General features: G+C 40.4%; 2 protein-coding genes across 3 annotated transcripts in view; one reads left to right on the top strand and one right to left on the bottom strand.

Moving 5' to 3' along the window:
* LOC145454473 (P-selectin-like) overlaps window positions 1–26,700 on the bottom strand; it is a 91,408-nt gene that overhangs the window by 12,465 nt on the left and 52,243 nt on the right. The window contains exons 6-8 of one of the 2 annotated variants that reach the window (XM_080332552.1): window positions 6,165–6,347; window positions 2,635–2,752; window positions 1,326–1,408 (exon numbers count right to left, since the gene is read on the bottom strand). In XM_080332552.1, coding sequence (XP_080188678.1) covers window positions 1,326–1,408; window positions 2,635–2,752; window positions 6,165–6,347 — 384 coding nt within the window. The remainder of the gene's footprint in view (window positions 1–1,325; window positions 1,409–2,634; window positions 2,753–6,164; window positions 6,348–26,700) is intronic. The other variant, XM_080332496.1, reaches the window with a different exon arrangement.
* On the top strand, window positions 22,099–23,131 carry LOC145440719 (uncharacterized). Its single transcript, XM_080318454.1, has 4 exons — window positions 22,099–22,270; window positions 22,330–22,539; window positions 22,598–22,783; window positions 22,849–23,131. Exons 1-4 carry the CDS (start codon window positions 22,202–22,204, stop codon window positions 23,032–23,034), a joined length of 651 nt encoding a protein of 216 aa, XP_080174580.1. The 5' UTR covers window positions 22,099–22,201; the 3' UTR covers window positions 23,035–23,131.

The raw sequence follows: 26,700 nt of genomic DNA, 5'->3' as shown, positions 1-26,700 counted from the left end.
TTGTGTGATGAATTCTTAGGGCTGATTCAAAAGGCGTATTTGATTACTTCTTATCGTCGTGGCAGCGCTGGTGTCCAACTTGCCCTGACACTACTGCACTATCATTACTATTACGTACTATCATTTGCCGTTGCTACTATCATTAGGTGTGGAGACCAAAAGTCCGGCTCAGCGGCTGTTGGGTGCTTGCTTATCACGTTATTCTAGATTCAGCGCAGACCAAACGTTTGTTTTTATCAAATCCTCGAGCGATAAACCTCGCATTCTTAAACCACCTAGGCACCTACCATTGTTGGTACAACTTTGAAGTGGTTCACATACCGCTGAATGTGGCATAAGGAAGAATTGAGTTCGCGGAAAGCTGAACTGCACAAATTTGAGATGCAGTATGATAGGATTAAAATAAATCTTGTAGTGAAGTCATCGGAGGAAAATCTAATTCTCTATAGTTTGTCAATTGATCATATGACTTTTATGACTGTTGATTTTTAATTATCCTTGAATTTGATTGATTTACACGCATTGCGATATGCGATGTCAGGCCCGTTGCAAGCATATATTCTTGGGAGTGTTAAGACGGGGGTGGACCTATCACACAGTAATGCTTGCTAAATGTAGTGGTCAACACACGAGTATCAGGGGAAAGAGAAACATCTAGTCGAACCATCCAGTCGTGAATATCGGAGACCGTGCGTCTTTTTTCGTACACAAACCAACAGTCGTACGAATGAGATGTTCATATATTTAGAAAGTCTTCCATGTGGCACATTTCTTCTTTAGTAAACCGTGATTCGGGTAAAACGTCGAGGTACAGCTCATTCCCGGCGAACACGAAGCCGGGCGTCATGGCAACGGCGTTTCACGATGACTTATTTCAAGCAGTGCGCAGGAACGGGGACTCATGGGTCAGCACAATCTTTCAATTTTCAGGCTCCGCTTAAGTCCAAGAAATTAACATTGGACACCGTTTATCTAAGTATTTCATATTTATTTATGTGCCCGTGTTTTGAGTGTTCAGTGTCTGATTTGAGGTAAAACTTTTGGTCTCCACCTAAATGTTTCTTTTTTTCTCAACTAACATTAGTTACAGCCAGATCGTGTAGGTATAGAGACAGTGTACTTGTTTGATCCAGTTGTGATCAGATTAGATGACCCCTAAGACCGCGGGAACATTTCCATCCCATACCGAATACCGCACTTGCGTATTTTTCAACGTCATCATGTTACCGTCTGCTAATGTTGTATCGCGGCTGTATGTAAATAAAGACCCTCCTCTCTCTCTCTCATCTGCACAAAAAATCTGCTCAGCTGAACGCATAGCCCACCTTCGCACGTAGCGCGAATTCCGGACCATTTGCTGGTGACGCCGTCGCACTCCCTCACAGTACTGCCGTGAAGTCTGCTGTTTCTAAACATTGAAATTATAATTCATAATCGTATAGTTCCTCATGAGTGAGCTGGGCAAAACCGAGTACCTGAGTGATTCGAATCTGAATCGAGTGATAGCCTTGGAGTCAATTAGCCTAATATTTCATATTATGGCGTCACAACATTGCAATTGATATGGAAAGTTCAACTATGAACCTTTTACGCGACCACAAACTGTATATCGCCAGATCTATTATCACATTGAAGAATATTTGGTATTTTATTTGTAATATCCGCAGGGCTGTAACCAAGTTACAAGGCTTCGAGTCACAAGTCAACCAAGCTGTTATAGTTTTGACTCGACTCGAGTTGAGTCATTTTTAATTCAACACAGAGTCGAGTCTGAGTCCAAGTCAGCTAGTAGGGGATCGAGTCCGAGTCATAGCGTTTTGACTCGAGTCCTAGTCCAAGTCATTATGTTCATTTCAATCCGGTTCTACTCACTTTTTCAACTCTGCTCGGGTGATATAGAGTGGATCGCATTAATTATATCGTAATTGTCGTCAGTCTCAACAGTACCTGACCCTATTTTCCAAGCATCAGGAATGATAGACGAAATACCAAACATTTCGTGACTTTACTATTTTTCTAAGTTGCAACGAAATGTTTGTCTTATCGGCCATCCTAGTCTCGAGTCATATGACTTGGTTCGAGTCATGCACAATGACCCGCGTACCAGTCGAGCCAGTACAGAAATTGACTCGAGTCGAGTCGAGTCGTTTTACGCATTTGGAAAAATGATTCGCGACTCGAGTTATTACAACCCTGATACGTGTTATTTTATTCGACCCTACCTATCTCAGTCGCTTTGTGACAGAGCACTCTTTTGATCACGACTTTGAAGAAAGGTGATTTTCATTACTGTACGTGGCTTCGTACTATACATGTTTCGTACCCTGCGATACGTACAATCGCGGTTTGCAGCCTCACGCTGTTGAAAATACAGTGGGGTCGAAACTATAATTCTCGTTGATATAATTTACTATTCGTGGCAAGGAAACGTATGATTTCAATACTCTAAAAATAACAACTCTTAACAATCGTCTCGAATCATTAGAATTATTACTTGATTCATAAGTGAGTACTCTGATCATTCAAATCACTCAATCAATTCTCAATATTCGTCTCGAATCATTAGAATTAATGCTTGATTCCTGTTCAAGTACTCTAAGCATTGGGTCCTCCCCCAGTGATGACATCACTCACGGATAGCATCGGAAAGTACAGACGGAACCAGGCCGGTTTCCTTTGGTGCAGGAGATCAAACCGTTTTCGTCAGGTTCCAGAGGCGGGCATCTGAATTCACAAGGGGGATGAACGTGGTCTGAAAAACAGCAAGATTGTCGTCGTGAATCGTATAATAATGACCGCTTAATCAGAGGCGCTATCATTTTTTATCAGTTTAAGACACAAAATGCACAATGCGATGTGAGGCAGTGTTGGAATGACTCGAGTCATGACTTGACGCGAGTCAGACTCGAGTCACTTTTTTCGTATGACTCGACTTGTCTCGAGCCACTTTGCAAAAATGACTTGACTTGGCCTTTCAGAAATGTGGATTGACTCGTGACTCGAAGCAAAATTTACGAGTCAATTTCAAGTCATCTAGTTAGGGTATCCATCAAAATGGCTGATCTTGCATATTCGTATTATTCGCGATACGCTGGTGTGACCCCTAATGGTGAGCAATCACTCAATGATTGTGTGTGTTACTGAGCCGCCATTGTTTTATAACATATAAATTGACCGCAAACGAAGTGATCGGAGCTTACAGCTGACGTTGTCGTAAACTACTAGTAAAGTAATCAAATGGCAAAGTATCTATCTCTGTTATATAGACTGCCTTAACCAAACCTCTTGTATGATTCAAGTCTGATTTTACTATAGATTATAAGTTTATATTACTCGTCGACCATAGGCGCAGGTCTAAATTGTATCTCACGAATGTGTAGGTGGCTACTGCGTTGCATCTAATCAATTCGTTTCAACTTTCTGAGGTTTCGTATTCTATTCTCTATATGTTGGCTGGGACTGAGGCTATACAGTTAATTATAGGTAGTTTAGAAGTTCTTCGTACGCGTGAGCGACACGACGACTACTTGCCTTTTTATTTACCTCCGTATTCGTCCCTTCATTCAAAATAAAAGGCAACTTTCAAACAGTTATCTAAATGCAATAACGTAATTATGTCTCGTACTGCAAAATTTCAACTTGACTTGACTCGTGACTTGTATCGAGTGACTTGACTTGACTCGAGTCACATTCAAAATTCGACTGACTTGACTTGACTCGAGTCGAAATTTACAATGACTCGAGACGACTCGTGACTCGAAGTTAGTGACTTGATCCCAACACTGATGCAAGGTACAGATTATTATTATATTCTTTATTCACAGTAAAACTGGTAGATACTCACATAATCCGGGGAGCACATTATTATTATTATTATCTATTAACAAAATCATGTTATGGCGCATATAACAGCGTTGGGCTTTTGCACCCCAAGCCAATAAGTTTTATCAACATCACAATCAATGTTCCCTCTAATTTTTCAAAAGCCTGCGCCAACACGCCAACTCACTGCGCAGGCCCTCAGACAACAGTGCGCAATAGGGTTGTCCAAAATTTGGAAAATCTCAAAAAGTCTCCGTGATTGTGTCTCATTCTATAGATTATTGATAAAAAACAACAATTAGCCTGAAAGAAGCTTACAGGAAAGCCGTTCAGATTTCGGTCAAAGCGTTTGAAAGTAGCTGCTCAAGAATGGGTGTGCCGCTGCCCATAGAACGGCGAGAAGACTAGTAATCAAATAAGCACGGCTCTACATTGGGTGGCCATTTAGTAGCACCGTCCCTAAACGCGCGAAGCGCGAAAAATTTATATAATTCATGATTGTATCGGTCAATATGATCGGGAATTGCATATATATTGCTATCAAATCGATTTCAAATTGGTATTTCTTAACTGGAAACTAATGTTCCCTGGATATGGCATTTGTCTTGTTGTGGGACTCGGATCGCCAGGACAGGAACATTCGGCGCCTGCCATTTAGGCGTCCATGGACATTGACAATTACACATATATTTCTATATATCGAAGTTTTCGGTCAGCACCGGGGCAGTCTTTTTTGCCCAAAGTTTTCTCGCTGCTGATCTTTCTGGCGCACTTCATGGAGTCGCATGTTACATAGCCTTTAAATTCATGTCTTGGCGCGTCATGGTCCTGAAATGGCCGACGCTCAACTGCCCATTGCTATGAATCATGCGTAATTTTTGTTGGGAAAGGGTACCCAATAATTAGATATCTGACAATAATAAAACGCGCGTAGCGCGAACAAAAGTTCCTGAAAAATTCCAAAAAAGTACACAATGATTTATGTTAATTCTCGGAATAATTTTGGACCCCCTTCGAGCTCGGCCTCTCCAATTGGGCGGTTTGGGTGCGAAAGTTACGGTCCTGAGTAAATCTTACGCAATGTTCATGCCACGCGGAGAAGACTATTCGTTAGTTTCTCGGAGATTAACTTTGAGCTATCCATTATTATTTATAACTTTGTTAAACAATGTTATTTCGTCATTCCCAGAAAATAATGCGCTGTTGAAATGATATCAGTATCGCTCACGCGTACGAGGCCATACTAAAAAAATATCTTCCGTGAGGCGCGCGTGATTGTGAATTCTTATTTCTTCCCGGAGCGAAATAGTTACCTTTGTGGGGCGCACTTGTACCTCGATTTCAGAATTCAGTGATTACACTATTTGGCCCTGACAATGTTCCATTTTAATTTTCACGAATCTGCGCGCCTGCGTGGTCCATTGGACAACAGTGCGCAACAACTATAAAAAAATAACATCATATCTGATTTTTTGTGCGCAGCGTAGATTTTCTGTGCGCAGAGACCGTTTCAGCAGTGCGCATTTGCGCACGTGCGCAGCTTAGAGGGAACATTGATCACAATCTAATTTGCTAATTCAGTATAGGATATTCTAAAAAGTTAATTTTCAATAGTCATATACGTCGTCCCCGAGCAACAGAATGTACGTTGTTCAGTGTACAAAATGTACAATGCGACGTAAGGTACATATAGGGCGGTAGTTGTCAAATAGGGGTTTGCGGTTATTTTGAGGTCCGTATGAGATAATCTTTTGGACGACCGCAAAGGACATCTCAAAAATTAACACGATCTCGAGAAATAAAAAATCTCGGACACTTTATTTTATTCATCGAACTCAGAGCTCAACGTGGGCCAAAAATTATCTCGGAAATCAACATAACGTAGAGCATTACAACTTGAGATTTTATGCAAAATTCAGACTCAGGAAGTTTATTGGTTTGTAATATTCATGGCGATCCTAGATAAACCTCCAACACTTGAGATGGAATTCTGGTTCGACCTCGATCGGACTAGAACCGCAGCACATCAGTGTCGCAGCTGCGGATTATACCACTACGCTACCTCGCCCCACAGGACCCAGAAATTGTTTGAAGAGACTCGGGAGGCACAAAATGTCAGCACACAATTGCATAATTCCATTTAAATAGAACATATTATTCAATTTAGTTTCACGACCGTTCTTGATTATTTTGTAGGTATACCCACTTGCGGACAAAATACCAATAAATATTTTCACAGAAATAAGTCGAACTATGTTTGCAATCATGATTGGCGATGGATTAAAAATTTTTACGAAATATACTCTCCGCATCGAAATTCTGAAAAAAGCAATGATATTCACCATCACCGACACATTCGGGCGGATTCAGGACACTCCACGTTCGATCTCTTCTACATACTGATTCTGACGTGCCCTTGAGTTTGTAACCCGGCATACAGTACCACCAGCATACCGAGCCCACCTGTTCTCCTTTGGTACATCTGATGTAGCTGTTGTCTGGGGACGGCAGTTCCTTGAAGCATTCTGTGATGAAATGGACTCACTTCACTAGATAGATATCTATAGTTTTTTGGATAGTTTGTTAACTTGCCGTTCAAACAGGGCACTTCGACTTCGTTGCACAGATTGCTTCTACACATGCATCTGCACGGCACGTCTTTGATTCTGAATGAAATGATTGTTTAGATCTATAACTACACTGTTTTTTTTAGATTAGATTACAATTAAAAATACATTTTTATTATTAGAGTTATGGCCACACAGTTTTGATCGATTTAGACTAGAATTAGGATGATATGCTACACAGTTTCTCAATTATATTAAAATGACAATTATGGCTACACATTTCTCCAAACTAAATCATAATTCTAATTACTGCTCGAACGAAAATTCAATTCAATTATAAAGTTAAAGAAATGCAACAAAATTAATGTTTAGCTCGTATGAAATTCTAGGTCGTCCTTGTAAGCATGAGGATGGCAAACGATTGTAAACAAAGGTCGTTCGCACGATACATTTCTCCTGTAGCATGTTCAGGACCAAGACCAATAATTAGACTTGCATTGAAATGATAGCATACAGAAAGCTTTTGCTCGGCTCTTTCGCTCTTATCAATCTAATTAAACGCCGGAATTATCGATAGCTATCCTCGCGAGCTTGGAATGAATCGTTAAAGCATACAATTTCCACTCACTTCCCCCGTCCGGAACAGACAACTGTTATGTCACTTGAGTTTTGGATCTGTCTTCCTATTTCCGGTCGCCATTGCGTGCAGCGTTTCGTGATTTTTGGCACTCCCTTTGAGTACCGCACTTCGTTCAGACACGCGTCTTTGTCGTAGGGGCATTCAAACTCCTTGTCCGGCCCTTTGCACTCTGAAAATCTCGCCCGTTGATTCAACAGATTCGTCTATAGCAGGGTTGGCCAATTATTCTTTCCGGCGGGCCAAATGAGAAGCAAACATAGGTTGCTGGCCGAGCAAAAAGTTGAATATATTACGTAACAGTGAATTAAATCGTTGAAGCAAGCTGCTAAGTGGATGTGTTCAAATTTACCAAAAAAAAAACGGTTTATCCATTCATGTGAAACATAAAACATGCTCAACTTATATAAATCCCATTAACCCCAGGCACATGTTAACGGATTATAGATTGGAAACGTATGAATGATTAATTAGAAATGTTCACCCATTACGATTCAAAAAATAGGTTATTTGTTCTAAATTCCAGGCTACTTGCGCTTAGGTCAGAATTGCGTCGTGGCCTGCATTTGACCGGAGGGCCGCACATTTCCGAGGTCTGGTTTATAGTATAGACCCGAGAAAAATGGACATACAAATTGTAATCACCGGCGAGTTGACAAAAAATGTAGACTTATCGGCTCAACCACACTTTTACAGCTAAATTTTCGTATGTTGACCAAAAAAAAGTCATTTGTCCGACTTGACTCCAATATAGCCGTTTTACCGCGCCATCGACCCCTATCGTCGCGTCCTTCGATTTTTGCCCCCTATCGCCCCCTTCGCCCGTCTTCGACCAGCTATCGTCCCTTTCGTTTTTCGCCTCCCTAGACCGCCAAATCGCCCACGTTACGAACTACTGGTATCGACTGCCTAATCTACATTCAGTAATTCCGTAGTCATGTAAAGAATTATTATACAACTAGCGATGGATAGAAATGAAATGTGACACAGATGTCGAGCTTGTTTAGGGCAATCCGGCGAACGATAGTCCATACCACGGACAGATTTTCCCCGCATATTTATTACATGACGAATTTGTTTGTTGATAACGTTCCGGTTGACGAAGCAAAAAAACGGCAGTCTGTCGACACAAACCTTCTTATTACGAGAGATGATCAGTAACGAACTACTTGCACTTGTATAGGTACTTCAGGTAGGTGTTTTCTACTCGCACTACTTACTAAAGTGCTTTTGATTTCAGACTGCTTCCACAGCTTCCCGAAAGTTTTCAGTTTCTTTAGATAAACTAGACCTAGAATAAGAACCTTTGAAGTACTTAAAAATCGCAGCTTTTACTTCTACTTGAGTAGCGACGCTGGCGCCTAATTCCTACGCTGTATAACTCGGATAGCTGCTTCATTAGGAACAAAAGCAAAACATGCGCATAAAAATCTTTCTTTAATTCGGACAATTACCCGCTGAATTCGGACACAGGTTCGCAATTCGTTTTATTGGGTTATGACATAATGAACAATAGTTCTTTCGGCTAAAAGTGCGCCGAACAAAAGTCTCCGAATGAATTGGGGTCGAATGTAACTAAAATATATTATCAAGACTAAGACCGCAGGCGTTTGTTTGTTCGTGGTATCGATGGTGCATGTTGACTCCTATGGTCAATTGGTCATTACACCGGGCCGATTTTCTTCATTTTTATTCCGTAGCTTCCGACAGCACGGCCCCAGCTGTTGATTATACCACTATCCTAGCTCGCGACTTGAATCGCAGGCGTAGAATCACTTCGTGTCGTATCAAAAAATAATAGGACTTACGTTCGTTGTCAGTCATTGCGTTGCACGTGTAGCATTGTTGAGAAGTCCTTACCACTTTTTGCGGGCGTGACCCTATCGGACGATTTTTCACGTAAGCTTGTACCCGTATGAGGTATTCTCTCTACAATAGGATATAATAGTCTACAAGCAACGACAAAAGCTACAGGTTCTCAAACGCACTCCCGGATTAAGACTGCGCAATGTCGTCGATCTTTTTCGGCCGTGCAGCCAAGTTCCACTCGCTTCGTTACCAACTTTCTTGCCGTCCACCCATTCTCTTGCGTTTACACTGAAAAGAGGAGCCTCAATTTAGCAGAGCTCTACATATTACCAATCTACTAAGTTGACAGGGTCAGCGAACTATCACTGGTTTTTCCGGTAATTCTGGTTCTAGTTGCAGATTTTGAAAAGCGAGTAGTTCTGACTCTATTTCTAGTTGCGATTTTTGAAAAGTGGGTAATAATAGTTCTTGTTGCGCATTCTGAAAAATCAGTACTTCTCATTCTACTTTCAGTTGCGGGTTTTGAAAAGTGAGTAATTCTATTTCTAGTTCCGCATTTTGAGAAGTGAGTAGGCCCAGTACTAGTTCAAGTTGTGGTTGCGAGTTTTGAACAGTCAGTAGTACTAGTTTTAGTTTTGATTGCGAGTTTTGAACAGTGAATAGTTCTACTTCTAGTTGATCATTTGATAATCCAGTATTTTGTACAAGTCTGCAGGTCAGACGTTTGTGGTTTGAGTACACAGCATTCTATATTATGAATATGTTTCTGCTTGTTATAATCGTTTCCCCCGAATTACATGTAGGTTACAAACAAAGGAGATAAGAAACCTCGTAAACATGACTTCCCAGGCTACGTGAAGACGAAAACAACCTCGATTATCACGCTAACATAGGCCTACGTTAATTAATTGTCGCCGAGATGTCGTTACAACGTACGCCCGAGCAATTTGCGGTCACATTATTAGCCAAGCAGTAATTGAAAGTATATGGAAGGTGTATGGAATGTGAATTCACTTAATGTCGTCTTCGAGTGCAGGGAAGAGGCAATCAAAACTTGATATTTACACCGACAATAGACTTCAATTTCAATGGAATAAGTAACACTTTGCAGCAATACACACGTTCGCTACTGATGAGTGTCAGTCGAAATGTTATTAGTGAATATCGGCCGAATATATGTATAATTGTATACATAGAGTGAATATGAGTATCGTCTTAAATATTTGATATCGATCGGGGTCTACCACCAAATTCACTTACTAATATTTGGTTGCTCCTTGGACATAGTTGAACCCGACTTCGACCGAAGTCGCTCTTACGAATAAGATATTCACTTCGCCGCTGTTGGCGTAAGGCTTTCTAGATTGACCGGATGTCCCAGAAAGCAACATGACGAATGTAGAAACAAATAAGATGACTCCCGAAATACGACAGAAATTCATCGTCGGATAGGAACGTCACTAAAATTTCTGAAATAGAAAGTGGCACGACCTCTCATTTACTATCATGCCAAGGCTTTGATGGATTGCTGAAAGCATTGAATGCAGATGCGTTTAGACCAGAGGCGGCCAACATACGGCCCGCGGGCCGAATCCCACCGGCGAAGGGATTTTGACCGACCCACAGAGAGTTTCTACCGTGAAAGTGATATTCTAGTCTGAAAGTACAATTGAATAGTATATATTCATATTGAAATGAACCCGAATATTTTCGGCTGACACGTGTTGGGGTAATCGTCAGCAACTAGTAAATAATTGGAAAGAACATTGTATATAAACAATCGTAGAAAACGTGCATCACACTCGGGGAAAAGCTCGCCCGTGTCTCATGCGCTCACGCTTGATGCTGACCGATCAAAGGCCAGAAACTATGCCATTTGCAAGCATTTGGTGGATGCTCCCGTTTGTTCAAAAAATTATCAAGACGACAGATTTCACGTCATCGGAAGGAGCCGCTCACACTTTCATCTGTGTGCCCTGTGGTCGTACTTTATGAAAATACACCAGCTCAAGCTTTGTCTACAGAAGGAGTTCGTGTACCACCTTAAAATGGTACATTGAACGCTCTCTTATTTGAGATTAATTCCATTCTGGTGACGTCATATTCTGTGATACGATTGTTGATATACAATGTTCTTTCCAATTCTCTACTAGATGCTGACGATTAACCCTGACGAGTTTCAGCCGAAAATATTCAGGTACATTTCAGTATGGATATACTATTCAATTGTATATTGAAGCTCTCTACCTTCAAGAAGCTCTTTAATATGAAAGTATGGACAAATTTTATACGTCACAGAATTAATCCAAGTTTGGCAACCAGGAAAGAGGGAAATAAACTACTTGCTCAGTTCGGGTGTACATATATTGTCGACCGTTAACATTAACGAGACAACGCTACGTTCCAACATAACTGATGTTAACGTACAGTCTTTACTAAGTGTTTCAATATACAACATGCAGCCAGCGTCCAAAGAACTTGTAGACAACTCTGACCGGCCACAGATGTCCGATTGACTTCAACAGCTACAGTTACTAAATTCATTAAATAGGCTGCTGTTTTGGTGACTATGCTTTAAACTTCACATTAAATACAATTTATTTCCTATATAGGTGGATAAATACGCGATTAATGTATATATTTTGTAATCCGGTCCGCCAAGTGCTTCGTTTTTGCATGTCAGACCCGCCGACCGGAGAAGTTGCCCGCCCCTGGTTTATGCTCTACTACAGATACTACTATACGACTACTACTATACCAAAGCATGTATGCTAAAAGAACATATGAATATCTACAGCTATCAGTTTCGGAAGATATAGTAAAATAGAGACACGGGGAAGTGTCCCTATAGCGAAGCGTCACTTCGCTATGTCTAGGGTTGGATCTGAAACAAAAATCAATTCAAAATAAACATGTTTGAAACAAGACCCTAATTTAAAACATGTTTTTTATTGTTTTTTTTATGTTTTTTTTTTTGAAGCTACGACGTCACGAATATTCAATTGTGACGTCATAGTGAATTGACATTGACAATTGAAAATGTAGGGTAAACATAGTTCCTTTGATGATATATATGTACTATTGCCGTTGAACCGACTGTTTTGAGGGTTCCAACCATCTCATATCGGTATACGGCGGCCACAACGGTTGTTAATTGTCTGTAGGTTCATACAATATGTTTTTTGTAAAGTATCTACACAATTACGACATAATTTTACAACTTAGAAATGCCACAATTTTTGTAAAGGGCTTTTAAAAAAAAGAACACTGTTCAAAACATGTTTTAATCCAAGTGTTTTAAAACATCGCTCGTTTTAAATGCAACCCTAGCCGCGTCCCTATTTCGATATATTTTCCGGTACAGCCCTCCTTTGATTAAGAAACGACAGTGGTAGACTGAACCAACATTTGAATAAGATTGGTTCTGCTAACTCTTAACTATGACAGAAGTGCAATGTACAAGAATCTGTTAAACACTTTTGCTACGTTGAGTGGAATATATCGACACTAAAGAAAATAAGCACTTTATGCTACATGAAATGGTTAAATTTGGATGTGAAATATGTTCTCACAGATCCAGTGTTGGGATCAAGTCACTACCTTCGAGCCACGAGTCATCTCGAGTCACTGCACATTTTGACTCGAGTCAAGTCAAGTCAATCGATTTTCAAAGGTGAATCGAGTCAAGTCAAGTCATTCGTTTTTTGGAGGTGACTCGAGTCAAGTCGAGACAAGTCCAGTCAAGTCAAGTCAAGTCACGAGTCAAGTCACAATTCTAGTCAAATTGAATTTTCGAAGTATGAGTGATGATTCAAAGTCGTTAAATTTTGCTAGCCGTGTGAATGACAGATTAATTGGCCTTTATCACGAGTCAAATAACGAATACAAAGTTAAATATACATGCAAAAAGACGTTGTATTGTTCACGCACACGCAGAACTGCTAATAAAACACATGAGTAACCGTACAGCTATATGCTACAGTCAGTTATTATCAGGCAAAATATAGAATCGAATACGGAGTCTCGAGAAGTTGAAATAAATTGATACGGTACAATACCCTACACTACCCTTTCACACATCCGTGGTAATATGAACGCAAGAACTATATTTGTTGGATATAAATGATATATGAGGGTTGGTAAAGATGAGCACAGCGTAACTTAGGCACTGTGCCGTCTAAGAAGCAAAACATTGCTATTTGCTTAATCTACTACTGCTACGACGACAACAACGTAAGCTATGTGATCGTTTCGTTTGCGGTCAGTTTATTTGTGATGTAACAATGAAGGATCAGTGTAACGTATGATCAGTGAATGATTGGTGGCTCTCACTTGGTGACACCGGCGTATCTCGAACAATCCGAACATATACTAGATACTGTGATTTAATCGACACCGTTTATTTGATGGATTGGAATTGACTCGAAAAATTTGCTCCGAGTCACGAGTCAATGTACATTTTTGAAGCTCCGAGTGAAGTCAAGTCCAGTCATTTTTCGAAAGTGATTCGAGTCAAGTCATGACTCGAGTCATCCCAACACTGGACAGATCCCAAGATATTGGACACTGCTGTAGAATTCGTCATATCTTCATGACAACTTATATATCATAGCTAACATAGCGCTTGTATAACTAAGTGCGATTACTCCTGTGTTGGGTACAAATTGACGTCGTTACTTCAGCTGCTACTTTAGTACCGACCATAACCATTTTGACCGCCCACTGCAGTAGTAAAAAACATAACCATTTGGGTATTGAGAAAAACAATTCGTTGCCGGCTACCTCCTGTGACAAGTTCTAATAATTTACCGAGTTACGACATCTTCGTCGATTACCGAGAAATAAGTTCTCGCCCCGTCAAAAAAATCTGGCGTCCTTTATTTTGACGAAGCCTGACGAGAAGCAGCGAATTTATACGCGATAACGTAAAGGTAGCTTACGTGTTAGTAAGAATATGATCAAGTCGAAGGCAGACAACTCGAGCGACTTAGAACACTAACCTACCAGATTAATACAATTAGATAGTTTCAGCTGGCCGCGATCGGGTCCGAAAAACTCCGATAATATTATCTATACTCACAGCATTGTATTAAATATTGATTGAAACAATGCAAACAGAAAACCATTTTCTCGCTTATGAGAAAGGAAGTCTGATTTGACATAAAGTTGCTCAACTCTGTTTGCAACACGAATCTCACTTCTCAACTGTTTGCGACTTCTTAAACTTGACTATATACAGAGACAATGTCTATAGTCCCGAGGACTGAGAAACACCCGCGCGTAATTATATCGTTATACGCTTTGCGATTGAGCCAATGTCACGAACATTTCTATGAAGATCTCCCGCTTGTTAAACCCTGGTTTGGCGCGTCGCGAAGGTCATACCAACTTGCAATTAAACTTTCTTCGTAATCCCGAGAGTTCATCCGTTTTTGCCGTTATATGCAAGTAACTTCTACTCGATATCGATATTACTGGACCACGATCTGATATATCGACGTTCCTTCATATATGCCGCCTTATTTGATAGCTTGTCCTTTTATACTATGTTCTAATACTTTTCATTCTGTGTGCATATCTCTCTAGCAGTGTTTCACGTACTTTTTCGTCAACGTCCTGCTGGAGCGCAAAACTGGTATCGAACGTCCCCTATAACATACTCGCGAAAAACAGTTGCTTGGTTCATTTCTTGATCAGTCACTACGTTGTCGCGTAGCCTTTTTGCAATAAACTAATTTATTGGAAGCCAGATATATGTTATGTACGCTATGTCAGAGTCACATTTTGTACGAATTCCTGGATATCTTACACAAATCTTACCATAAGTGTCACTGGACAATCAAACGATTCGTACTGTGATGAATAGTTTGGATATTTGGTTTGTTTGTTAGCTAGTTGGTAAGTTTAGAAACGTCAATGTTGAATAACAATGAAGATATGCAGGAGCGATTTTCGAAGGAATGCACCTTGTTCTACCGCGATCAACGTGATCAGATATCCATCTATCTGACTTTGGTTCACAGATACAACTATTATTATACGAATTTTCTCAAACAGCTTCCGCCAGTCAATACGTCCCACGTTGACTTTAAGCGCCTCAATCACCTAATTTGTGGCTAGCTCTCTTCAAGGTCGCAAAACGCCCACAGCAGCCGAGGCCCCCTTTATGATCCACTGCTCTATAGAACGATGGTTCATAACCGGGGTCCGTTTACCCAGTTGCAATCGTTCCCTATATGTCAACAGACATGCTTCAATCATACGCAGAATAAGTACCAATGATATGGAGTAAATATTCGATATCATATTTTTGTTTCGTGTAAAAATGATCCTTTGGAGAGGTTGTACTTTTAAGACTGTTGTTTATGCAGAGTTCATTAGGGGCACCGGCATTTATAGTAGTAGTACTAGATAAGTAATGGGGTATGTCTTTGCTTTTGTGACTAGTAGAATATTTGGGGTTCGTCAAGTTAGTAAAGGTTAAGAATCAATGATCCGTGCCCAGTTTAAGTCTGATTTTAAAGGGTACTCCAACTATAGATACATAAATGCAAATGGTATGTTAAATTCTGTCTTTCCGTTGAGTGTACCTTAAGTAAAATTATGTTGAAGAGGTACACCACACATAAAGATAAATTGGGCGGGATAGCATAGTGGTATAATCAACAGCTGCAGTAGCAATGCGTTGCGGGTTCGAGTCCGACTGAGGTGGACTCCAGAATTCCTACCTAAGTGTTGGAGCTTTATCTAGACTCCTCCTCGCCATCTCGTCTGTCTAAGAGGCATATTATAAAAGCATAGAACTGAATAGTATATTTATATTAAAATGAACCCGAATATTTTCGGCTGACCCTGACGAGTGTAAGCCGAAAATATTCGGGTTCATTTCAATATGAATATACTACTCAATTGTATATTGAAGTTCTGTGCCTCCAAGAAGCTCTTCAAAAGCATAGAAGTGGGCTGTGCTACAAGTCGGCAGCTACGGATTAAAATACGAAAATTGGCCAGGTGTAAATGACCATAGTAGGCGACAAACACCATGAATACTACAAATAGCAACATACAGATAATTCGAAAGGGTATGCAACTGAACTAACTTTAAGAAGCACTGCTCTAGGCCAAAGTGGTTGTCTGATTTGAAAGACTACTCGAATGCGTTTCGACACCTTCCTATCTTTTAAATGTGTCGCAATCCTTCAATGTTTTGAGAGGGTATAAATAATAAACCCGACTATATACTTCGGTCAGATCGATTATATCGTTGAGAGAATTGTTTGCGTCGTCGCGATTCGAACTCCTGTTGATTTTGGGCGAAACAATGTTTTGTATGTCGTCAGAAAGGCAGGCGAAAACAAAACATGTTTGTCCCGATCCCTTTTTATTTTGTATAAAACCTACCAAATTTAGAATCTCACTCTAATATTATAGTCAGCGCTCGAGGTTACACCATCACATTATGATATATCGACCTCGCCTACACAATACACATATGCATCGTGTTTAAGGTTGGTATAGTTTTAATACATACAAGTTCGAAAATTAAACTTTCACGAAAAATGGCTTTATCGAAAAATTCTGAAATTTCTTTCAACTGCCTGTACCACTTCGTTTAATTGCTTCTCTTTTTTATGCTATATCTTCCATTACTTTTCATTCAGTGTGCATGCCTTTTCGTTATATCGAATTCACTACAATCTATTATTTGAGATTATTAGCAATAAATTCGCCTGATACGTTCGTAACAAGCCGCAACAAACATGACCTTGCTAACAAATATGCTTTTATTATCCGCTCGCGGTGTGAGGAATCTCGGGGCTTCCCAGATTGTCGCGCAGCGATTTCCAGCTTAAATTATAGGGCAATGATTCGTAACGTTTACTGACTTTCGGAACACTAACGATCATCAGCAAACCTTCGTGGAACCGCAAATATTCACCGAGTAATAAAAACAAAACAAAAAACTACGATTAACCAGAGGTGGTCAAAGTAGTCAAGAAAGCTGCTCAAGTAGAAGTAGAAGTAGCGACGAAAAATTCTGCTCAAGTACAAGTAGAAGTACTTCTTCAACAAGCCACCTAAAACTACTTGAAGTAGAAGTAGAATTGACTGACTTTAAATCTACTCAAGTAAGTAACTAGTTTTGAAAACAGTCTTAATTCGTTCGCATGGATTGTCAAAAGCTGCAAATTGAGCTATGCAGAAGGTGCAGAGAACTTGATTCGTATTGATACATCCCAAAATAAGCATTCTTTCGCATCACGAGATGCAAATTATAGTATTGATATGAAAATGCGATACTAAGCCACTGTATACTAGAAGACCCCGTTTTAGATAATATCATGGCATGGTGCCCTACCCCATATTATAAGGCCCCAAGTTTAGGCGAAAAGCAATACGGAGAAGTTGAATCGGATACGGTTTCAACACTTTGTGTGATTAGTATACGTTAATAACAAGTATTGTGGATCGTAAAATTTGTATTGAGTGTAGCTTTATTTTCGGATAATAGAGGCATTACTACACTCGCTTTTATGCTTCAACATGTAGCCTATGTTCTGCAGACAAACGAACTGAAATTAATTAGAACTGAAGGTATGATATTCGGAATTGAAAGTGTAATACAAATACCACTTAAAAAGAGCGGAAAATACATTTCATGTCTTTGACCATAAAGCTTCAAAGGTGATCTGCTAAAACAGGTGTGACGTTAAAAAAGCTGGATTTTCCAGATTAGCAGGACACGTCATGGGCTGCTAGATAACGATATGATAGGCAATTGCTAGATTGCAAAACGGGAGTTTCAAACGTTATGGTGGGCCATATTTACTGTGTTGAAATATTTGATATAGGCGACAATGCGGTGTGAGCGGGACAAAGCAATCCGGTACCTAAATTATATTCACTGATACTTTCGTGAAAACATATTTGGCACTCCATAACTGCTGTGCGCGAAGCGCCAAAAAATTTCTGGGCTTTTATTTGACTTTTATGAATATTAAATGTTGGTACTCCGTGAAAACAGCCCCAAAATTTCTCAGGCTATCTTTCGTATTGGGGTAATAAACTACTTCTACTTGACAAACTGAAAATAGTGAAAAGTAAGCAAGTAGAATACTAAATATTACGAAGTAGAAGTAGAAGTAGAGAAAATGAGATCTACTTGAGTAAGTACCAGAAGTAGAGGAAAACTACTTGAGTATTTCCAGAAAGTAGAAGTACTTCGTTACTGACCACCTCTGCGATTAACCACATCTAGCGACACACATAATACATTACTTGGTGCACAAAACGAACTGTGCACCAACAGAGTGTTAAAAGAACATTACCATTAAATATAATTTTCACACAAGACGAACATTATAATGAATATTTGTTGCTATACCGCGTGCCTTCTGCTATTCTCCTTCAGATACCATTTCAGAAATGCTAAGCTTCACCTTGCAGAGTGTCATAGCATTGTCCGATCAAAACATAACAGAGTGATACCAATCGTTATGTTACAAATGATCATATAACGATCGGCGATAGAATTGTCATTTCAGCAGGACGTGGTTTCAATTCCTAACTCCAACGTTTCCTGCGTACGCTGCAAACGACGTACCACCACAGCAAACACAATTCGTCTACAGCAGTGGTTCCCAAACGGTGGGGAATTCCCCACTGGTGGGGAATTCAATGGTTTCAGGTGGGGAATGGACGCATTTGTTCAGAATTATGTACAGGACAGTCTACATATTCACGGAAACACATGCGCAATTACCGTTACGTGTTAACTGTTCTGGAATGTATGTATCGAAAGTTGTGTTGCGTGTTGATCACAAATCCCAATTTTTAACTCTGGCTGGCCAATCATGGCGTCACAAACGCATCCAGCACGACTAGTTTGACATAAAATATCGTTTTCACGAAATTTTGACCATTATTGGTATCGGTTCACAATACGTCTTATGTTACAGTTATAGGCGATTGTCTTACGTACTGGTGTGGTTGCGTCTTTGTTTGTTTTTGGGGTATTCATGGTGTTTGTCGACTACTATGGTCATTTACACCAGGCCGACATTCTTCTTATTTTCCGTAACTGCGGACTTATAGCACGGCCGGCCTCTAGGCTTTTGTAAGACACCGCTGACGCGGATGAGGTGGCGAGGAGGAGCCTAGGTAAACCTCCAACACTTAGGTTTCGGAATTCAGAAGTCGACCTTGATCGGACTCAAACCCGTACCCATTGGTATTGCAGCCGCGGATTATACCACCGCGCTATCTCGCCACTGTGGTTGTGTGTCTTGTGTAGTCAAACATGTATAGAGCTGCTCTGTGATGACAAAAGTGCTGGGTAGTGGGGAACAGGATCGTAACTGTCGCACCCCAAACCCCTCAATTGAGAAGGGGGCGAGCTCGAAGGGGCCCAAAATTATTTCGTGAATTAACATAAATTGAAGTGTTCTTTTTAAATTTATGCCACTTTTTCAAAAAAATTCCGCGCTATGTGCGCGATTTATTATTGTCCAATATCTGATTATTGGGTAACCTTCCTCCACGAAAATACGTAGAATTTATAGAAACAGAGACTTCGTCGTCGGCCATTACTGCGCCGCGACGCACCAAGGCATATGAAGTTATAGGCCATGTAACTCCGAGAAGTGTGCCAGAACGATCAGCAGCGAGAAGACCTTGACGGAGAAGAAATGCTCTTGTGGTGACCTTGGACTTCGATATATATACAATACACATATATGTTTCATTGGCTAAACGGGTCCGCCCGAAGATGTTAGATTCTTATTTAGAAGTTCTACCTTTTCCAACATACCTCACTCAGCTCTACCGGTAAATCTGATAACGTGAGCAGAGAAGGGATAAAAATTGATAGCAAAATATATGCAATTCCCGATCATATAGACCGATTCAAACACGAATTAAATAAAATTTTCGCGCCTCACGCGTTTATTCGAAATGAAACGATGTAGTAAACAGTAGACCAGTGGTCGGGAACCTATGGCTCGCGAGCCATATATGGCTCTTTTGGGTATAAGATATGGCTCTTTGCCAAATATTTCTTTTTATACTGAATTGATCAATGTTGCAGCGACTTATTGTTGGTAAATTTTCATCACGGCCAGAATAATTATTCTCCTCGCAGTATAAACAATAAACATGTCTTTGAGAGCTAAAGACAATGCCGTATTCAGGTTTAGGGGCTCGGACCCCTCTTTTCAAAATCATCAAATTTAAGTTACTGTCACGCCGGCGGCCAATATTCCCACGAGAATTCTATGTAGGTCTACCCGACTCGAAATCTTGAATAGTGCGATACGTTGATTAATCAAAGAGCATAGCAGACGTAGCGAGATAGCGCAGTGGTATAATCCACGGCTGCAACACCAATGGGTGCGGGCTCGAGTCCGACCGAGGTCGACTTCCGAATTCCGACACGTAAGTGTAGGAGGTTTACCTAGGCTCCTCCTCGCCACCTCATCCGCGTCAGCGGTGTCTTACAAAAAGTCTAGAGGTGGGCCGTGCTATAACTCGGCAGTTACGGAAAATAAGAAGAATACCGGCCTGGTGTAAATGACCATAGTAGTCGACAAACACCATGAATACCCAAAAAACAAACAAACAAAGCATAGCAGACATGGCGACGCCCATTTCAAAACGCAGTTTTCAAATACGCACTGTCTTCCTGATCTACGGCGCGAAATGAACTCTTGTGGATGTGACATTCACAATTACACACTCGAATCACAAACCACGCCACATCTATCCAAGTTCTTGTTTGGTAAGTATAGCGCTGTGTAGTACCGGCAATAAAATGTATGCGTGTAGCGCAACGTTATGCTACCGCATTGAGAATTGAGAAGTCGATAAGAATTTAGATTTTCGGAATCAGTGTGACAATCACATTCGATTATTATCAGTTATAATAAATTCGAAGCTCCTTACGACGAATTGCGTTATCAATAATCAGGCTTGGCCCGTCTGTGCCTTACCTCTCGCTTCGAGCTTTATTTTCGAACAATAAATACCAGATTTTACAGAGAAAATATGGCGCACACGAGGAATCCCATGTAGTGAGTTCGAATTAGTGGTACTATATGACGTCACGAATTTTCAATTGTGACGTAGAAGTTGATTGGCAGGTGTGGCTCTTTGTGAGTTGAGATGGAAAAAATAGGTCCAATATGGCTCTTCCGAAAAAAAGGTTCCCGACCACTGCAGTAGACCAAATGTAGCTGATACATAAGTTTCCAGGAAAAAACGTACAGGCTCAGCGGGGCTGGGGCCCTAAGGCCAATGTTGTGTTTAGCGGGGCTAAAAAACTGTTGTTTCGGTCCTGGTGGGGAATTAAGGCTCGGAATAAATCTGAAGTGGGGAATGAAGACAAAAAGGTTGGGAACCACTGGTCTACAGGCTGGGCCTATTACTAATAGCACCTATGGCGACTAAAACACAAATCATATATATGAGTTCAGTGTCTGTCTTGACCTCCAGCGGATCCTCTAAGACTGGCTCAAGGAACCCCTAGTGTTCAATGGAACACTTGTTAATAACCATAGTTAGAGTATAGAGTATGACTGGAGTGACGACTCGATTGTTCTCCCATTGTTAGCCGGCAGAATGGTCACGGTCAGATGGATGCACCCAAAACATGATAGCTCAGTGCTTGTTTCAATGGCGTTCAAGGCGATTCGTCGTGTATTTCTTGAAGTTGTGTCGGAATTAGTTAGACAGTTCAAGATTTAGGTAGCAGTGGCGAGTCGTTATGACTAGTGAATAATACTGTGTAGCCTATGTTACATTTCTCACGAGATTGATGTGATATTACTTGAATATATTGGTGGAGTGCTTTTGGGAGCCATTTCTAAGCAAGCTAACGAAGCAATTGCCACATGCCTAACATCTGCTGCGCCATCGGGAAACCTCATTAAAGTGATGCAGAAGAAAGACGGTGGATTGAAGAGCCCGTCTGAACAGTTTCATGGCATGGTTCTCCGCTCTTATGTTATCCACAGTAAAGAAATGGCAAAACCCTTGAAAAAGATCAATTTTTTCAGGGCACTTGACGCAATTCACTGTGATCCATTCTATAACAAATTAATTCATACTGTGTCACTTCAATCTGGCTCAGACCTAAATGAGGTTGAGGATGTCATGGACAAGGCAATGAGACACTTGAATAACATCTTGTCTCACAATTTTGCAAAGTTTGCGTTGCATGAGAAGCAAAAAAAGTCCTCCAAATTTTCCAAAAGTTTGCGAGATGGCGAGAAATTCACTTTATTCGTCCAAGTCTGCTGGTACGAAGTATTTATGCAAATCAGGCAAGGACATACTTTGGACTCACATCAGGGAATTGTATAAAAAAAACATGGACCAACCACTGCACACACCCAATAAAATCACCTGTACCCACATTGAATTAGATTCATACAGCAAGGTATGAGAACTGTCATTGGTCCTGGTCCATTGCATATTCTAATTGTATCTTCATTGAAGATGAGAGTATATTTGGCAAAAGAGGTTTTGAGCCACGAAGTCGGAAAATCCCTTGAATATGAAGTGCCAAATTCGGAAGGGACTGCTGAATTCGTTCTTCTTTTTGATAAGTGGTTCAAAATCATGACAGCAACCGACATCAAAAGCACAACTGATGAAAGATTGTCATGGCTACAAGATCACTTCATGAAATATCTGGATGACTGGAGGGTATGACTGTAAATATCTTTTGCTTTATAGTTGCTAACACTAATTAATCCATTTTAAGCGGGAAGTGGAGCAGAAACACAAAGGAGAGGAGAAGCGTCTTATGGCAAGGCCTACATTGCATGGATTGATGTTTACCACGAAGAACATGGTCAAGCTAGCAATTCGGCTTTTGAATGGTGGCATGGAATCAGTATCTTTCAGAGTCCTAACACAAGATGTTCTGGAAGCAGCATTTGGATCTTTGGTAACTTCAGTAATTACATTCATTAATATTATTCACCAATGTATTCGTGACTGCTTTTTTAACAGCGGTCTTCGATGAGATATAGCAGGAATCCGGATATTAGCCAAGTCAGTTATTCAGTAAATGCCTTATGTCAGCGTAAGGCTATAAAAAGAGTGAAAGGTGCGAATACAACCTATGCCTATGGTGATCAAAATCCTTGGACAAAAGTCTGCCAGGAACCCATGACCAAGAAAAGATGCAGCAAATGAAGCGAATGTAGTTTTTGGTAGTGTTAGTATGGTAGTTTTTTCTCTCTGTGGCAAATGCTGCCTATCCACATTGAGGTTCCCTACCTAAAAAAGGAAACCAATGCGTTGGTCGAAACCTTGACGTGGTGCATTGGCTTACTACTAATGTCGACCGGCAGACGTCTTTCTGTGTTCTTGGCAATGACAACGAGTTCCCTTCAAGTGCGATTTTGCACACTTTCAAGGCGTAAGCTCTGGCTATTGTGAGTCGAGCTCAAGCAGAACATTAACACTCTTGTTCTAGTCAAAGTCATACTCAAGTTTCTGCGGTTATCGGACAGGCATTATATAAGACTACAAGACAGTTGCAATATTATTTGTTATATTCATACTCGAGTTTCTGCAGTTAATATAGGACATATTTTCAATCAACGATATTGTGAATTGCATATCGGTATAGTTCAAGATCTTTCCACTTGTTCACTTTGTAGTATTCTTCAGTCTTTCTTTCCATGAATTCATCTCACAATAGCCAATGCACACGAACCAGATATTCTATACCTTCTGTCATTATATTCATATACGTAGCAAACTCTACAAAGGATCAAAGCCACAATATCACATCAATCTCGTGAGAAATGTAACATAAGCTACACAGTATTATTCACTAGTCATAACGACTCGTCACCGCTACCTAAATCTTGAACTGTCTAACTAATTCCGACACAACTTCAAGAAATACACGACGAATCGCCTTGAACGCCATTGAAACAAGCACTGAGCTATCATGTTTTGGGTGCATCCATCTGACCGTGACCATTCTGCCGGCTAACAATGGGAGAACAATCGAGTCGTCACTCCAGTCATACTCTATAGTTAGAGGGTCATTATATCAACTCGGGTCGAACGTTTCAAGGATTGCGTGAATCTACAAAACTAGAGATGGATACAGTGATTCGAGAAATTTAATTTGAATCTAGGGTTAATTCTAATGATTGCAGCCCAGTAGTGGGATAGGGATATTTAAGGGAGTTTTAGATATCCCTGTAGTCAGTGTCAGAGATGAGCGGATTTGGAATTTCTATGTCCTAATCCAATCCAAATCCGAAGCTTCAAATCCTAATTCAAATCCTAATCCATAACTTATGTATATTTAAGTCCATGTCCAACCCTAATCCGATTCGAACTTGAAATTCGGAAAAAATGCTAATTTATGTAAGGAAATTATTCTTCCACAACCAACAATCCTCTATATTTAAGATAATTTGGCATAGGCATGTACCTCTCATGCTAATTGGCAACGAGTATACCATAGTGTAGTGCACCATAAGTACATTATTAAATGATTTGAATAAAGTTTGTCGCCATTCGCCACACGACATATCAATCTCCCAGAAAATCGGTAAATCCAATCCAATCCTAATCCGTTCAGAAAAAAATCTTTTATCCTAATCCAATCCAAATCCGAAAAAATTTCCGAAATCCTGTTTTTTCAAATCCTAATCCTAATCCATGCTCATCTCTGGTCAGTGTAGTGAGAGATGTTTCTTTAGAGTACTGACGTTATGCACGCGTTGTTACTAAGAATGAATTTATGAACGAGAATTATAGCTTTGACATTATTTTCCACTGTGGAGGCCTTTAAACCTCGATGAGTCGTATTGTAGCATACGAAATCTCCAGTGAAAAGCTACGCATGTTAGCGGAAATATCATATCTGTGAAGCCATGACCGAACCACAGCACTGTCACAAAGTGCAATGAAATAAGTATATGATCGGGAAATACCTGACAACCTATTGCAATGTCATGTAAATAAGCCCGAAACTACTTCCGATTAGAATCTCAACAAGCATATTTCAAAAGCCTCAAAGGTCTCGAAACTGTTTTGCGGCTCTAAAATAAAGCCAGACGCTGGTGCGACCTGTGATATCATAGTCTGATGTACTATGTTTTTTGTTGCAATCAGTAGCATTATGACGTCACTGCGGTGATTTCGACCGGCTGCGACCTCTGGAAATGAGACTGTTTCGTTTCGGAGTCTAATAAATGACAAAGTTCATAGTCGCGTTCGCAAGATGAGCCGCGGGCGGTCATTTGTTTTGATTCATTGTATGACTGAGTCGCTGTTTGCGATAATTAGCCGAACCGCCACCGCTTTATACGAGAGCAAGGGAATAATATAGCTGTTTTTGCGTAAAATTCTGAATTGGGTCGTCGGCGATACATTAAAGCATAACCTACTTGCAATTCCATACAGCGAACGTACGTCCACATAGTTAGACCTAAAGATTAATGGACCACGGTCACAATCACAGTCACATGAATTCATTGTGTAATTGGATTGAATGTTCTGACATCGGAACTACAGTAGGTACAAAACATACTATGTACATGTACATTGTGAAGCCTGTAAATTCTTTTTCCACTTCTCTGTGGCATGCCATTCGCCAAAGAATTGTTTGAAGCAGGCCCAGAATGGATATATTGCTCCCCACCATAGTGGAACTAAAACCCCATTCACACGGTCGATGGGGGATTCGGTCATTGGGCTTAGCGACGTGAGTGGAACAGCGGATAGCCATAATGTACACAAGAGTTATACGATCTACCAGAACCGCAAATGCTACGCTTCAAACTCCCGATTGTGGGAAGCTCGAATGGCATCAAAATGATTTCGTTGGTCGTTTGTTGGATTAGATTTATTTGACTGAAAATTTTTTGCCGCGCTTCGCGCGATTTCCTGTGCCTGGAGGTCTAGATTTAAATATAATTGATACGAAAAAATGCCAACATTTTAGAAAAATTGTCATTTCAGCACCGACGATAACCACGCATTGAATAGTACTGTGACTGTAGGATAAGAGGTGGGCTACAGAACATTTTCAAACAAGAAAATGGGCCACAGCCAAAAAAAGGTTGAGAACCTCTGCTCTAGCTGCTAGTAGTTGGTTATAGACTACTACAATAATGTAAGTCTGCTTCAGCGGTCTACATGCTAACACACCACCCTTTGGTTCTTTGCAGTAGTTAAAACATTTATTAGAAACGGTAAGCAATATTTTGCTCGCTCTAAACGAAAATCATACGAAATAAATAAAAACAATCTCTGAGTAACTGCACAAATCTTAAACTCGACAACGGAACATTCTGTGTAGTTATTCACCCGTTACAATATCAACCTCACCTCTCGACACATGCGTCATACATTTTTATCGCTTGTCGTTTTATGTGATACTTTATTTCTTTGCATCCTGTGTGCATGACTTTTCTTTGCATCGCCTAAGTCTAGGTGGGTGGCTGATTTCTTAGACTACTCTAAGTCGTTCCGGGAAATTGATATATTTTCATTGTATCGCAGTATTTTGGCGCTTGAAATGAGGAAATTAGTTATAAACTGATACCGTGGTCCAGGGCTTTAACCGGATGTATCACACGCCCTAGGGCAGGGTGTCAAACTTCAACCTTCAAATCGCTCGCGGGCAGGACCAGTCAAATCGTTCGAAAAAGTTACCTCAAAATCCACGACCATGTTTGACGCTCCAATACCTAATTATCAATCCTATTAGTCTAATTTATTACATTGCGAATCATAGAGGCTCTATATTAGCAAAACGTTTATTCGCAAACAGCGGTATCGGCAAAGATTTGATGATCGGCCAGTTGAATACAGTTATTAGACCGCTAA

This window comes from Botryllus schlosseri, chromosome 1, assembly GCF_051294905.1.
Source record: "Botryllus schlosseri isolate E-star chromosome 1, Bs_hap1, whole genome shotgun sequence".
Lineage (NCBI taxonomy): Eukaryota > Metazoa > Chordata > Ascidiacea > Stolidobranchia > Styelidae > Botryllus > Botryllus schlosseri.
The sequence above is the reverse complement of the archived record's forward strand: the minus strand, read 5'-3'. Positions and strand labels throughout refer to the sequence as shown.